The sequence below is a fragment of the Teleopsis dalmanni genome, chromosome 2 (assembly GCF_002237135.1).
Source record: "Teleopsis dalmanni isolate 2A chromosome 2, ASM223713v2, whole genome shotgun sequence".
Classification (NCBI taxonomy): domain Eukaryota; kingdom Metazoa; phylum Arthropoda; class Insecta; order Diptera; family Diopsidae; genus Teleopsis; species Teleopsis dalmanni.
In genome coordinates this window covers 123616402-123630075 of record NC_051847.1, presented here as the reverse complement: position 1 = coordinate 123630075, position 13674 = coordinate 123616402, and the positions used below count along the sequence as shown (strand labels likewise).

At 26.9% G+C, this 13674-nt stretch overlaps 1 protein-coding gene across 1 annotated transcript; it reads left to right on the top strand.

Annotated features, from left to right (window-relative positions):
* The first annotated feature begins 5070 nt into the window (after positions 1-5070).
* Positions 5071-13636, top strand: LOC119675623. Its single transcript, XM_038086829.1, has 2 exons — positions 5071-5356; positions 13073-13636. The coding sequence occupies exon 2, from the start codon at positions 13277-13279 to the stop codon at positions 13634-13636; it is 360 nt and encodes a 119-aa protein (XP_037942757.1). The 5' UTR covers positions 5071-5356; positions 13073-13276.
* The last annotated feature ends 38 nt before the right edge of the window (positions 13637-13674 follow it).

Below are 13674 nucleotides of genomic sequence, written 5' to 3'. Positions count from 1 at the left end.
ATATACAATTTACTAAAATAAAACAATATAATACAAATATAAAATTTATAGAATAATTTGACATTACCGCTTAACGACTACACCCTATACTTAACTAAAGTTATTAACTACTCATCTTTGGTATTAGACTTCCAACAAATTTATTAAGTGAGCAGAGTTGCAATTAGACAAATGGTATGTACTAACGGGATTTAGATTGGTCCCAAAACTGTTTAGTTCAATCAATCTAGTGAGATAAAATATAGATAATAGATATAATATAAAATGCTGTATTGATAATTGCATACAACGGCATACAAGTGCCATAGTGGGCAAATTTCTTAATGAAAACGAAAATAAAATTTATTATTTATTACTATTTATTTTATATATTATATATACGATACGATAATATTTCAAAAAAACATTAGTTATAAAATAACATTAAATAACATTTTTATATAAAATACAACGAATAATATTTAACTAATAATTATTATATTAGAAAATATGGTATAATAAATTAAAATAAAATTAAATGCAGTAAAAAATAAATTAAATTAAAACAAAACTATTATAGAATGTAAATAAAATATTAAAATTTAAATAAAAAAAGATGAAAAAAAAATAAAAGACTATATCACATAAATATACTATGGTTTGATAATTATAAGTAAAAGTTTTACTTATAATAAGTTTTACTTATAATTAATAAAGTTTTTATCGTATTACTTTATTATTTAGTATATTAAATAAGTATCAGAGTTTACCTACATTTCATTAATATTTCCAAATGTAGCGAGTTTTTATGAATATAAATATTTCGTTAGTAAACAATTTCTGCTTTAAGTAAATTAAAGAAACTTTTTTTAAGGTTCTGTGTTATGAATACCTGAATTCTGTTTTATTAAACAAAGATTTGTCTATACTAAAAATCTCAATCTCACTTAAAGCATTTAAAATGTTCATCATTGAAAACGAATTTTAACTTGACACAATTTGGATTATCAATGGAAATGCTTTGTTTATCAATATTGTTTTAAAAATTGTTGAATTTTGTTTTTATTTTAAAATTAATTTAATATTACTTAAGAATAATAAATACTACAGATCTTGAATTGTACAAAATGTCTTTTATTATGGAAGTTGCACATAGTAAGACAGATATTAAAAAAAGTGTATTCGAACAATTCATTGACATACAACAAAACTAGTCCTTACGTCTAGTAATATTGATTAATTCTGTTTAAAATAATATTTAAGTAAGAAAATGAATGGGGATAATCTGAAAAAGCTAATTTAAATTATAGAGACTATTTATATTCATAGATATTTTATAGAGGTTTTTTTCGAAAAGAAGTGAACTACAACAACAAAAACTCATTTTAATATTATTTTAATTAATTGAATTTTTAGCTGACCATACAGCTGTTTCTTGAAAATAATTCTTGTATTTAGACCGTGAGTGCGTTTGATTAATTGATGGTAAATTGAGGAAAATAGTAAATAATGTCGGTATGGCAGCGAATGTTGGTATTTACCAGAATTTCAAGTAGGGTAAATTAGAGAAAAAATAGGTGAATTAGGTGTTACCATTGTGAACATTTCATACTTTTAATTTTAACCAAAAATATTAAATAAGTGCAACATATGTTTACATAAGTGCAATGTAAAAAATCCCTAGGAAATTTTAATTTACTTTACCTCAATTTACTCGAACTCGCACACGGGTTTAATTATTTGTAAATAAATTTTGAGACTGCAAGTACCAGGAATCGAACTCGTGTCCTGCCAAATTTGTAGCACAGAGTTAGCGCACCTTCACCAACTGATCCTAAGATATTTTGTATATTATTAACTAATAGAGTATTGTACTAATTGCACTGGTATGACGGAGTCTACCTGAATCTGTAATTTTCACTATAAGATATCAGAATGCAACGTGACCCGATCTATTATGCATAATAGATACAAAAATGATATTATAATTACATCTACTCCGATTTCTGCAATCTAAACAAATTGCTTTTATCCATTAAAATAGTGAGCGATACATACCTATATATAAAGTAGATCACTTAATGGCTCACCATAACTAAAGATTTAATTTTAGTATAAGATTTAAATTATTGCAAAGATATATTGCAAAATAGAGCACCACATATTCTTTTTGAAGGTATTAGTTATTTGGAAATAATATTGGGTCATAATAGGGTTTAAATTTGTTAATAATATTTTTCGGTATAATTAAGCTAGTGTACAATATTAATATTAATAAAAAAATATATTTTAATAATAACACAGAGTTTTCTTCAATATGTACTTTTCAATATTAATCAGCTAGCTTCTTCTATTTATTGATAAGTAATAATTTTGGAATTATAAAATAAAGTGAGAAATATAATCTAAACAACTATTGTGTATCTTAATTCAGTACACTCTCAATCATTAGATTGGTTTACAAGTGCTTAAGCTACTTCATATTATTAAGCTACTAAGCTACTTCAGATTAAGGTCTGACTTAGCACCAAGTAGTGATTATATTAGTTAGCCACAGACGTGAGTCGTGGCCAGTGGCTTGCTGTCAGATCAGTGGCTTGCTGTCACCGTTGGCAGTCTAGAGCCCCCTTTTTATCTTAGTAGTTTAGATTTAATGAAAAATTGTTATATTTGAAGTAAAGAAGTTTTCAAAGTAGTTTGTTATCGATGCGTCAAATAAATAATTTTTCTGTGTTGTTTGACCGTATTAGTGACTGTATTTGTTAAAAAAATAAGAATATTGAAATATAACTGTCAAAAGCGTTCGAAACAGATCTACGACCAACAATTTTTTGTTCTGAAAGTATATGAAAATGGTCTAAATGACCATTTTGAACGACTATATAATAATAGCATATACCAGAATGAATTATTATAATTAAAGCGCGGGTATTTCGACAAATTTATCTTTAGAAATGCAGTTGCAGACTGGTTGAGTATTTTTTTTTTGGAATATTTAAAAACATTAGTGTCCCGAATAAAAAACGATTTCAGTTCTGGATAAGCATAGAGTGAATCACTCTTAAGATATAGTCTTAAACATTCGAAAACGCTGTTCATCTAGTTTCTAAGTGCTTGATTAATAGCAATTATAACAATTTTGACATTATTGATATGATATTATCTATTGAACAATTGTATATTTGATTCATTTAATTATATTATATTCATTTGTGTTAATATGAACTTCAATTCATCTACAAAAAATATTCATAGTCGTAGAACTGTAATATTTAATTGCTGGCCAAATTATCAAAGTTAGAGGAAATTTTGTTAAAATTTGTGTCTAAAAAAATTCAATCCAAAAAAAGAAAACGATATAGAAGGCGGCAATACTTAGTCTGCTTAATAAAAAAAATATGCGTCAAAATTAAAAAAAAAAAAAAAAAATAAAAGTAAAAAAAATAAATTTGGAGAGTTATCTCTTGATTTTCAAGCAAATATTTTACTATATTTAGCAAAAGTCAAAGTGGAGATAAATATTTGATTTTAGCTCTAATTTAAGATGAACAATTTAGTCTCACAAAGAAGAATTATATTTGGAAGAATTATATCGTAAAATATTGATATAATACACAGTTTAAAAACAATCTATTTCATACTTTGGCTTAATGTTTGCTTTTACTAATTATACTTTTTATACTAATCGCTTTTACTTTTATATTTATTATTAGGATTTATTGAGTCCTTTGGTTCGGTACCATTTTTCTCACTCTCCGACTAATTAATTTGGTTGTAGTAATAATCTTATTTCATAGATATACTGAGTTTTGTCTGAATAAAGCTTCGAGGTGGTAATATAAATATTTCATCTATTCTTCTGCTTCCTCCATAATTTAGGCGCTTAATTTGTATAACATAGAATGCTTGCAATTTACGGATATTATTCAGTTTATGTAGACATAAGTACGAGGTTGACGTTTAATTTCTATACTAGTAAATTACTATATGTGGAACTCGAATTTCTTCTAATCTAAATCATTACTTACTACTCGTATAAACGCGGTTTATCATATTATAGATAATTGCAATTATTTAGTAAATAATTTGTTCATATTGGTTAGTGAGCTAAATTGATTGTAATAGCTCACCCACACACGGCATTTCAGGACTGCGGAATATGCACTCGTCTGAACAACATTTCAACAACGGTTGCTGAGGCAACATCAACAACATCAACAACATCAGCGCAGTTTATGAATTAATCTCAGTGCTTGAGCAGCTCAGTAGCGAAGCGCTCATAAAATATCGTATTATTGTATATTTATTATGAGATATGAAAGTGTATGCAAACAAGCAAAGCAAGGCAAGGCAAGGCAAGGCAAAGCAAAGTATAAAGTATAAAGTATCTCGTGCAAGAGAATAAAAGTTTGTATCACGCGTACTGAGGCGACGCGGTACGTTGAGCATATGCCGGAGCAACATTTTCAACGATTTTGGAAAATAAAACCAACGCAACGTCTACAAATGTCAAGTTAATATGCGAATGTCGCTCGTTACGGTAACATCAGCAACGCTTCTGTGCGGCTTGTTTCCACCTCCAGTGTAAATTGTAAATAGGAAGTATCTTTCGTAGTTGTGTGACGCTGAGCAACTGTTGGTCTATGCCAACTATCTGACCGACTTGATTGTATCTACGACTGTGGCACTGACAAGACGCAACTCTTGCAGACAACGACGCGTGCTAAACGAATTTATCGAGTCGGCCGATTAACAAAACAAATCGCGTGTTGCCATTATTTTTATTTAAAAAAAATTCAAAAAAAAAATATATATAAAATATATATAATATATACCATATATATAATAATTTATAAATGAACTTAAAGTACAAATCGAAAAGTCGAAAATTTCTGTCAATTCCTCAATTTTGCATTTGTGGACGACGACGGTTTGCGTGTGTGTTTTTGTTTATTTTTGTTTAACAAAAATGTTTTAAAATTTCAAAAAGTTTTAAAAATTGAAAAATTCAAAAATTTTCATAATTTATAAATTTATTAATATGCAAAAATAAAAATTATTTTGATGTGCAGTTATTTTAATAACTAAAAATTCAGAAAGTGCAATATTTCGAAAAGAACATTCGTTTTGTTATTCCATTTATTTGCTTTTGTTGAATAAAAATATTTATTAATATAAGAAAGGTTTTATTTATTCTCGTTTTGGAAATGTAAATAATTTGAATGTTGAAAATTTGAAGTGCAAATTGAGTTTTAAAAAAGTAAATATTAATAAAAGATTAAATAAAACGCAAGCACAGAGATAAGAAAAGCTGAAACAACAACAATGTCAAAGATTTTACGTCGAGTTCACATCATTTATTTTTCTAGCTGAAAATGTAAGCAACTACTGTATATAGTATAATTAATATTATGAATATTAAAATAATTTAAAAAAAATTAAAAAAAAATTAAAAAAAAAATTAAAAAAAATTTAACAAATTCAAATAAATTAAATTTATTAACTATTATAAATTCAAACAAATTTGATTTATTAAATTTAAAAAATAACTAATAATAAAAATACCTTTTATTACATATACTAACATTAATGACGGACGACCTTAGCTGAGTTGTATTAAATTTTTAGAAGAAAATAATTGGTTGAAGTGCTCGGTAGTGTTCCCTATATATCTTGATTTTTCGAAGCAATATATGCATAATTGTGTTTTAAAGAATAATTCTCTGGTTATTATTACATATTATTATTATTAATGAAGACATATTCACAAACTAACGAAAACGTAGAAATCAGTCACAAACTTGATTAGCGACGGATTTCCGGTTAATTGTTCTGTGTTATCGTTAGTCGTACCGAAATGGTATTTGGTAAATATGTTAGTTGAGCCCACTCCTTCTAAAATATTGGTTTGTTATTTGGTTGGTTTAATTGAGTGGACAAAGTGGTCTCAGTGTTTATAAGTAGTGAAGTGTTTTAAAATTCTAACTTTTGAAATGCTGCTGTGATTGAAAATATGTCAAAGAATAAGACTATCGAGTCTAATTTTAAAAATAGTCTGAACCTAATTTCGAATTTTATTATATTATAACTAACATATATCCATAATACGGTTTCGTGATTTTATATATTCTCCAACTGTTGAAATATTGTTGTATTTGTGTATGTCAGTGCTTTCTAAGCATCAAGGATATTTCTTTTTTAAATTTATTTTAAAATACTTAAATTTAAAGTAAAGTATAAAAAAATCTTTCAAAAGGATTATTTTTCTTCCCCAAAGAAATATTACAATTTTATTATAATATTTATAATCGAGTATTATTTTATTCGAATACGAGTAAAGAAAAATTTATTTTGATAAATATACAACTACTGCATATATATGTATATTCAACGTTTTTTTAATAGTCACAGTGTTATATAATTATATAGTATATAATAATTTCTTGAATGTGAGACATATATTAAAAAAAAACAATGATTATATTATTTTTTGTAAAAATATTGACAGTAATTTCATGAAAATGAATTGTGTTTAAAAATTGTTTAACTAAAGCATAAAGGATATGAAAATATATTGACAGGTCCTTCTTCTACATATATATGGGTACCATAAGTTTAAATTTATATTCTGTAGATTTGTTTTATTATGCATATTAATAAAAGTAATAAAATTTTCAAGAACCATATAAATATCTAAATTATTGAACGTTTGCAATTCGCTGATTCGACATTCTTGTCTGATTAATTTCTGATTAAAATTTGTTTTGAAAATTTTATTTTATGTAATAAAAATCAGATTTGTTTATAACAAACTCGAACTGAATAACATTACATTCTGAGTATATAATCGCTTACATGACTTAAAGTTAAAAAATTAATTACAATTGTTAATTAAGTTCAATTTTAGAGCGATCATGCAGCCAAACTCAGATACAGTATTTACCCATTATATTTATTTGAAAGTATTTTGACAAACAGTTTATTTACAATCAAGAAATTAAAGTAAAATTTTGTAATTAGTTATATACAAATAATGCAATCTAAATTTAAAAGAGTGGTATTAAATATTGCTATTACCATAATGTATTGAGTCTAACATCTCAGTCTCTTATTAACTATACAAATGTTAGTATATATGTATGTACCATGAATTTGAAACAAATGCTACAAAGTTTTCTAATTGATTTGATACTGAATTCTTGGGATTTGAAAATGTCCATTCTCTTACTACCTTTTCTATTCAAAATAGACATCTTTTTATAATATATAAAAATCTTAATTATTATGAATTTAATTTAAAAATATTTATGTTGCTTTATATGTGTGTATATGTGTATAAATAATATTAAATATAATAACCGGGTTTAAATATATATATAAATCATTAAATATAAATGATCCGAGATTCTTCTACTACATTGGTCGATTTAGAATTGCATCGATACATATTGATAGGTAGAAATATTTCCGAAGAACTAGAAAATTGTTCAAACTCATTATTATTTCATTATGAAATATATTTTTTGTTTTTAATGCATGTTTCCGTAATACATATAATATTAAATTTACTTTATTTTCTACAAATTGTTAGATTTTAAAATATCCAAGTTAAGTACCAGATAAAAATATATGCCACTACCAGATAACATGTGTTAATTAGATTGTGTCGGGTTTGTAGGATATCAAAAAATGTGATGATTGCGAAGTTCGTAATTTTATTTACTCTCATTTATTATATCTCTTTACCTATTAAATATACTATAATTCTTCAGTATATAATATAAAAATTATATAGCTAATTTACATATATGAATTATCCTTTAAATTTTTTAAAACATTACAAGTTACCTTTTATTAGCAATAACTTAGGTAAACGCTTTCCGAAGATGTGAATTAATAAATGTAATCGGAACAGTGCTTTTACTGCGACTTTAACTCTAGGTGAAGCTTTTGTGACTAATATATAGTAATATTTTATTTAATATTATATACAGTCAAACGTCCATAACTCGAACTTCTATAATAAGAATTTCTCTAAACTTCGAATAAAAATATTGTCAAGTACCAATAGGAATATAGGCAAGTGCATTCTATAAGTCGAATTTTTGTTTTAATTATGAATCCATTTTGGTATTAGGGATGGTCCCTTTTTCCAAACCAAATATTTAATTTTTTCTTCCTTATGCTGCTTCTTTGTGTAAATGCTAGTCGCTGGTAACTTCCAATGCTACTCTTAATGCTTATATTGAGCTTGACAATGAAATTTGTACATCAAGATTTCCTACAGATGACGATGTTATTGAGCACTATAGCTCTAAATTATTGGATCCAATTCTAAGTTCAACGGAAAGTGATGATGGTTCAATGGATGTAATTGTTCATCTGCCATTCAAGAATGAAGAAGAAGACTCATTCAAAATTTTGTATTTCTATTTGCAAATGAATGATACTACAACTGATGATCACTATAAGGCTGTGAATAAATTGGAATCTCTTTTTACTGAAAAAAATTCCAAACCCTAATTTTTGAATATTTTAGTTTATTGTAACTTCTATGCTGTATTTAATTTCAAATTTTTTTTTTTAAAACTTCATTTTATTATATACAATCTATTCTATGCATGAATAATAAGTACTACCTATGGCAATAACAATATATTATTGGCATGTACGGAACTACCCAGTGGTAATCACCGCCTTATGAAGAATTACAATTTCTAGAATCTACTCGGCAAATCAGAAGTTGCGAAGCGTATTTATCTACGAATGTTAAAATTATCCCTCGTTAGACCTGCGGCAAGGGAGTTAGGGTAATTTCAAATAAATAAATAAATAACTTATAATGTAATTCTAGTTTCTTTCAAAAATAAAAAAAATTCTCTAATTCAAAGTCTCAATATTTTCGGATGTTTTCTTTGCAAAATGGTACTTCGAGTTATGGAAGTTTGACAGTATTATTTGTATTATATTTATTTTTATTTTTGAGTCTTAATAGACTTACAGTAATGCTGTGTAATATTGGGTTTTAATTTTTCCGAAAAATCAATTTACATGCTTATTTTATATTGGAACACAAGTGGTGGTACGTGACTGAATTGAATGATTTATAGATTAATAAAATATTATTTATCTAAATTTTTTTTTTAAATAATGGTTTTACCTAGAACTTAAAGCAATTAATCAATTGAATTACTGGAGAGTTTTTTTGAATAGTGTCAGTTCAACTTTCAGTCAGGGAGTAGTCCAAAATATTTTAATGATTTTGAATGTAGTTTTTTAACACCGATAATACATATTTAAAGGCAACAATTTTTTTCTCACAGAAATGACGTCACTTATAAATCTCATATATATTATTGAAGTTGTAATAAGTTCTCAAAACAATTAATATTCAAGTTTAAGTTTGCTGTTATGTATTGTATTATAATTTTTAGAATAGTTTAGTAGGAATAAGTGATTGCTAGAGTTAGGATTTAAAACAATGAAAAATTGACAAGAAATAAAACTCAGTTTGAATTTGCAAAAACTTTAGTGAAATGCCTTTCAGACCGCAAATTATATAATAATTAATTATTCAAATAATTTAAAAAACTTTAATATAAATTAAAATGCTTGAATTTGAATTTATAATAATTTTAAGTGATTTTAAGCAAATTCGAATAGTCTTACAGAACTTGTACTATGGCAAATTAAAAATGCCTGATATGATAAATCTTCAATATGTTGTGAATATATTTTATTTTTAAAGTATTGCTAATATATGAATAACTAAAAAGATTATTAATAATAGTAATAATAATTAAAAAAGTGTTAAAAATTTTCTTTTTGATGGTTTCTCCTTTTAATTTTGATAATGCAAAACTAAATCAAAGTCAAACAAATCATAATTAGAATTTTTAATTCATTTATATGTTCATTTTTAAAAACGATAATATATGTTTATATGTATCTCTTGATATGTATACTAGTTCTTTAGAAAGTAATTCACTTTTAATAAGTTGTATGTTTTCCCATGTATTTCTTATCATATGTTAAAGTCATATCAATGATTGAGTGCTTATAGCTAAAATATACTGCAAAAGCTCAAATGTCCGATTACACTTATAGTAAATCGATATCAGATTTTGAATTAATTGTGATAATAAAAATATTAAACTGGTTTATGATAATATATATTGTCTGTATTTTATTTTTCCATAAAATGGGATATACAGTAAGACCCCGCTTAACGCCTGGGATATGTTTCATCAAAGTACAGCGTAATGCGAAACAGCGCTAAACGAGGCTATGTTAACATGTAAATATTGGGGTTAGGGGAAAATTGATAGAAAATTGCTTAGGTTTTAAATCTAATAATTATGTTACTTTTAATAATAATAGAACCAAATATTTATTTCTTCCAAAAACAAAAACAATGTTATTCAGTCTATTCTGTGTTTCCAATCTTCTGCTTTTTTGTCAAGAAGGCATCTAATGTAGTTTGCGATTATTCTTTTGCGTTCTGTTAGAAGTTGTTTATAAGTGGATAAAGCATCTATAACACCCCGTCTTGCTTTTGAACTCCTGCCAAAATTTGGATCAATTTCAACAAATTAATTTATAATTTCAGTTGTAGTGGTCCTTTTCACAAACAACATCAAAAGCTCCTTTTGCTCTTCTTCGGAATTACTCCTATCAATATTTTTGTTTTCTTCTTGCTAATTCCTTGAGCTCATCATTAGAAAAACTATCTGCTGTTTCTTGAACTATTTCTTTGACGTCTTCCACTTTTACCTCATCTAAACCGGATTGTTTCGCTAATTCCACTATTTCTATCACTATTTCATCCATATCGAACGAAGGGTTCAATGTCTTCGCTCTTACTTAAATCTTGTCAAATGTTCTTCTGTAATCTCTTGAAAGATCTTTCTGTTATCTCATTCCAAGAAAGGTTTATGTTTTTTACAACATTCATAATATTGTAGTTTTTCCAAAATTCTCTTATTGAAAGCATCTCTTCTCCGTCCGTTTTTTCAAACATCTGCTTAAATGTTCGGGTTGAAATAAAAGAGCGCTAAACCAAACAGCGTTAAGGGGGGTCTTACTGTATATGGAATTTGGAAATAGAATTCTTCTTAATTACTTGTATACAAATGCAAGTTAATAGATTAATCGTAAGTTTATGAAGGAATGCTTGGGATGTGATGTCTCTTTACTTTTCGACAACTCTCAATTTTCAGTTATTTGTTCCTAGAAATTTTAAAAAGTACTCATTTTTCGTTTTCATTACTTCATTTGATTAAAAAGAAGAATATTTGTAGATAAAAAACCGATTTACATTCAATTTTTAATAACTACTGTGGTTATACATCTACCTGTAGCTTGCCTCATTTAGGACGTTGCATTTGAATTCATGCAAATGGAATTACTGATAGAGTCCAACACGTTGTTTCGATGGTTAAACAGTTGATGAATCGATGAATTAAAGTGTTTTTCTAGTATTATTACATTGTACGTTGACTTCAGATTTGCAGAGACTATTGGTTTTAGAAAGTTTTCGGCAAGATGCATCTCACGTTAATGTTATATACGATAAGTTTAAGCATTCAAGCATTTCAATGGTATTTATTTCAATAAATTCATTACTATAAAGAATCATCCACTAAAGAACCATTCATAAACAATCGATTCCGTCGAGCATACCAGTACAAAAGTGGGTTAAGGCTTTAAGGTAGGTTAGAAGTGATGGAGTGCACTGAGTATTATTATTATTAAATAATTAACCTTTCGCGATTTATACATAAATCGTGACAACATATTAAAGAAGTACAGTTCTCATTAACCAAAAAAAATTGGTCTTGCTTTAAGATAATGTATCATACGTGCATAACAGCCATTGCTAAATTTTGTGACTTTCTTTATAAAGTACTTCCCTATACAACATATTCGCCATATTAAGCACTTTGAGATTCTACGATATTTATGAAACTGTAAAAATTGCATGGGAAAAATAAGAGACTATTTTGAAGGGTTGGGCTCTTTATGTAATTCAGGCAGTTTAAAAGAGTTATTGTATGGATGAACCATATCGATTGTGACAAATACGATCATGTTCTAACAACATTGCTTCCTCTCTCGCATTCATTTATTCAAATTCATCTTTGAAACAAAAATTAATAATGTATGAAGTATATATTAAATAGATATAAAAATATTCATATTTTCTTTGATATTTTTAAAAATCGATGACGTGCTGTGATTTGCGAATTTTTAATGAGCGTAGCGTATTAATAAATTTAAATGCTGACGAATGCGAAACTTGCTTACGTATGAATTTGTTGACACTGCATTCCTGATTTTGACTTTATATATTATTTATTTTATTTGTTTTTATTTTGTTATATTAAGATATATGTATATATATACATATATATGCATAAGTGACTTTATTTTGATATGTCGAATTATTAATGTGGTATATCGTTTCTTGGCGCTTTTGGATGAGTTGTGTGATTCACTCGCCAATATCCAACGAAGAAGATTCGGGTTTTTATTTCAAGTCAATTATGAGAAGAATATTTATAATGATTTTGCATTTTAACAAGAAATTCAGTGATATGTGTGTATATACGAAATTGATAAAAAGTAAACAAACTCTGAAAGCTCAGCATTATACACCCTATACTACACTTAAGCTTGAATAAACTTAAATTTTTACCTGTTCGAACTGGTTAAAAGCAGTTATAATTACATTGAACTAGTTAATACTAGTTTGTTGCATTAATTTATATTCGGCGTCGAGTATGTATGTGCCATGTGGTATGTAAAATATAGTAGCGTCATAAATTTGCTTAAAATATGTTAAAAATGTGAGAGATTCATAAATTACACCCTGTATGTGTCTTATATTATTAGTAATCTTTTGGTGCTTCCCCATATTATTGTTTTGTCATAAATTATTCGTACGACTTACCGAGTTTCGGAACGTAAACAATCGTCAGAGTTTCTTTAATGAATGCTTTTTAACTGCTTAGTTTAATTACTAAAAAATTAAATATTTTTAAATTCAATGTTATTGAAATTTTATAAATAAACGACATTCATTTCTTTACAGTTTACCGCGCGAATTCATAAATTTTCAAACGCACCCAAATACTTGGCACGCAACTAATTCGATGATTGTGCTCGGCTTGAACAAAATTGAGTATTGCAAAAATAGTTTGCAAAATTTTTGCTGTAAATTGCCAAAATATTGCATGCATTTATCGAAACATTTGAATTTATATACAAGTGCACGCAAAGAACCACAATCCACAGAATGATTATGGACAAAACAGAAAATATAGGCGAACACGCCTGGACAAAGTTACTTGACGATAAGGATAGTACAGGAAATGGAGCTGTGATCGTTAGAATGACAAATTCCGACGGTAAACTTATTAGTGATAGGCACACAATTGGCCAAAAAGAAACTAGTCCACTTACAATGGATCATCTAGCACCGATTTGTGGTAAGGACGGCGGTGACAGTGTGCTTGATGGTGGTGATGGTTGCGGTGGTGGTAGTGAAAATAGTGCATCAGTTGCACGTAAAGAATCTATACTCGGTACATTCCATAAACATTTAAGAAGATCACTGAAAGCAGTTAGCGAGTCACCGGGTCCTATAACAAGGTAAATTTTATATAAGATATTTTAAAGAATATTAACGCTATA